General features: G+C 67.7%; 1 protein-coding gene across 1 annotated transcript; it reads right to left on the bottom strand.

The window, feature by feature from the left end:
• Positions 1 to 2,011: 2,011 nt before the first annotated feature.
• On the bottom strand, positions 2,012 to 3,358 carry MNEG_14267 (hypothetical protein; the record flags this gene model as incomplete). Its single annotated transcript, XM_014037262.1, has 3 exons — positions 2,012 to 2,443; positions 2,700 to 2,801; positions 3,149 to 3,358. The coding sequence occupies 3 exons, from the start codon at positions 3,356 to 3,358 to the stop codon at positions 2,012 to 2,014; spliced, it is 744 nt and encodes a 247-aa protein (XP_013892716.1).
• Between the last annotated feature and the right edge of the window lie 41 nt (positions 3,359 to 3,399).

Here is a 3,399-nt window from a genome sequence, read left to right on the forward strand (position 1 = left end):
CCTGCCCGTCTAGCCTCTACAGCGCGTGATCTGATCTAGGTGCAAGCCACAGCTTGTGTTGGGGTAAGGGCTACCAACAATCTCATTGTATACTTCGCGTATATCCTCTTCATGCAGGCACAGCAGGCCACGTCGTGCGCTTGCTGGTTTGGCCCCTTCAGGCTCCGCGTGAAGCTGCCGAGCGGAGCACACACCATGATTTTTTCTGCTTGCTCGCGGTGAAGACGCATACCGTACCAGCATGCATTGATGAGTTATGTTATTAAACTACTGATTTATTTACGCAGCACGCAGCCATGAGCGTGAGTTGCGGCGGACCTTTGGTCAACATTGCAGTGCAGCTTTGCAGCTCACAGCACCTGACGCCACCCCCGCAACGCCTCTGGTGCATGCACGCGCACAGGCACCAAGCTACGGGCCGCCTACAGCGGCGCAGCTGAGCCTGCAGCGGTGAGCAGTGTGCACTGCGCTGCACGTGTCAGCAAGGAGCATCACACCTCGCGGCTCCCGCCGCGCATCCGTCGACCGCACGCCATTGCACGCCTGCACAGCAAGCGTGCGGGGCCGGCGACCATGAACCACATGTTTCCAAGGGCGCCAACTGGCGTAAGCGAAAGCGTATGGCACCCTTCGCCCTCCTGCAGGCGGCGACGCTTGGAGCAGACGGACCATACAGCCTGGGAGCACAGGGCACGGCTGCATCACATGGCACGCCACATCTGCGAGCTTGGAGCGGTGCGGCCGGCGGCGCGGGGTGCACAAAGCGCAGCCGCATCGCGACGGCAGCAAGCGCTCCGGCAGAGCTACGCAGCCGGGTCGTCATCAGACGGCTCGCAGGACCCTTGGCTGTCGTCAACAGAGCGGTCAAGCGGCGGGCGGGGCGGTGGGCGGCCGCGCACGGCGCCCGCGAGGGCTGAGGGGAGCACGGCCGACGGCCTGAGGCGCTCAGCAGAGTGGGCGTGGGCTGTACGTGGCGCGGCCGCGGCCGCAGCTGCGGCGCGGGGGACGGAGGAAGCCGGACGTGCGGAGTGGATGCAGCTGAAGCAGCGGCGGTACCCCGAGCTTCACCCCCCTGTCCAGCCGATTGAGCTTCCGCAATCCAGGTGAGCCGGGGCGCGATGCGATGCGGTCTGCACAAATCGATAACATTGCATCTTTTTATGATAGCTCGCACTCCATGCGGACGTCCGCCCTTGCTGACGTGCTTGTTCTGCGCACGCGACGCTCGCTGGTCGTGGTGCAATCGTCGCAGGTTCAACGGCAACGGCCCGCCGCTGCTGCCGAGTGTTCAGGCTCATCTTTACCGCCGGGCGCTGCTGACAGAGATCGTGGAGCGTCGGCTGTACAAGGCGCGCGCACCGCCGCGCGCCACCGCGCAACCCCGCCAGACGCGCAGTCGCGCGGCTGGGCCGACTGGTGAACTTGACTGCGGTCATGCTCGCGCCTCTGCCCCTTGCTGCCGCGCCACGCTGGTCCTGGTCATCGGCTCAGCATCGGTCTCTCTCGCGGCCGGGCACGCCCTCACACCTCTTGCGCGACGCCCGTCGCCGGCCGCTGCCCGCCCGACCGCAGCGCGCGGACCTGAACGCGCTGTTCGCCGCCACCACCGCCGCCGCGCCGCTGGCCCACCGGGAGGTGCTGCGCAGCGTGGTGGCGGAGGTCTGCGAAACACTGCACATGCCACGGTAGGGATGAGGACGCGCACAGGCATGGCAGGTGCTGGGCACAGGCCTTGCCTGGCTGCAGGTGCTGGGGCCCTGCAGGATCGGGCTGCGTTGATGGAGGCCGCCCGTGAGCCATGTAACCCTGGCGTGAATACGTTAAAGGCCGGTACGTGCGGCAGGGGCACCGACCAAGGACTCTGGCAGGATGCACTTTGCGTCTCAGTTTTGTGTTACTAAGGGTGACTACATCAGGCCCTCTTACGGCGCAGCCGCCATGGGCCTCCGCTCCAGGAACGGCCGCCACTGCAGGAGCACCGGCCGCGCCCCGGGACAGAACAGCAGCGCGCCTAGGCGCGCGCCGCCCCGAGGCTGACGTAGCCGGCGCCCTCGTAGTCCGCCGCGAGCGGCGCCGCCACCGCGAGCGCGACCAGCGCCATAGCCAGCAGCGGCAGGGCCACCAGGTACTTCAGCAGCTTGTGGAAGTGCACGTGGAAGGACAGCGCGAACTCGTCCTGGAAGTGCAGTCCGTTGGCGTCCACCAGGTCGACCCGGACTGTCGCGGTGGTCCGGGACTTTGGGCAGGGCAGCTCCAGGATGTGGACGCCGGGGGCGGCGAACGCGTCCGCGACGCCGATAATAGGTGCGTCGCCCGCGTTCATGTCGGCGACGCCAACGCCGCGCAGCACGACGGTCAGGTTGTAGGGGCCGCCGCGGGAGGCGTTGGCGACACGGCCGTCGGGAGCGAGGGCGGCGCGGCGGTCGAGGATCTCGACGGCGACCTTTGGCCGGGGGGGGGGGGCGTGGCACTCCTCAGGGGTGGGGTCGGGTGTTTCAGGCTTCAGAGTGTCGCACCAGCAGATTGAAAAGGCCACGAGGTTGCTTTCTGAAGAGCACATCGGCGAAGGTGTCCAAAGCGAGTGACTGAGGGGAGGGGGGACTGGCGTTGGAATGGAGACGGGTGGCTGGGGCCTTGATGTGGGGTGGGTGGCGGGGACAGCAGCGCAGAGGCCGGCGGTGAGGCGCGGCCGAGCCCACCCTGAGTGACTGGCCGGCCACGTCGCGCGCCACGCGGCTCTGGAGGGTAGCGAATGCCCCAAAGTAGTTGGAGCGCGCCACCAGCCCGTTGGTGGCCTGGACCTGCGGGGTGGCGCGGGATGAGACCGCACAGCAGGAGGGGTTAAGAGGAGGGGCGGTATCGCTGTCGCCGCGAGGGCGTGGCACCAGCCTTGAAAGCAAATCCGCCAGCAACTTGTGTGCGTGCCAGCTTTGACGCAGACCACGCCGGCCCTTTCGTCCCCCGCTGCACTGGGGCGCAGTGGGGCAGCTGCGCCGCCTCAGCACCCAATCGAGTAGTCCACCCTCCCTCGCCACACAACCCCTCGCCGTCCCAGCCCCCAAACGTGGCCCCGCTGCGTTCCCAATCGCCGCTCCAGCCTCGGTCCAAACCAACGCAGCCGCCGCCAGCCCCGCGCCCCCCCCCCCACCTGCGACGTCCATGTCTTGAGGGGATGGTACAACGCCGCCGTCCCCAGGGCGTAGATATTTCCATTCATGGTGGCCACCACCAGGTCCAGCATGCCGTCACCCCCCAGGTCGTCCACCAGCACGGCCGCATAGGACGCCTCCCCGATGTCCACGGTGTGGGCGCAGCCGGTGGCGCCGTCTATGAGGTAGAGGTAGCCGTCGAAGGACATGACGAGGGCGTGCTGGTGGGGGGGGCCGGGGGCGCCGCGGG

This window comes from Monoraphidium neglectum, assembly GCF_000611645.1.
Source record: "Monoraphidium neglectum strain SAG 48.87 unplaced genomic scaffold scaffold04368, whole genome shotgun sequence".
In the NCBI taxonomy this organism is placed as follows: domain Eukaryota; kingdom Viridiplantae; phylum Chlorophyta; class Chlorophyceae; order Sphaeropleales; family Selenastraceae; genus Monoraphidium; species Monoraphidium neglectum.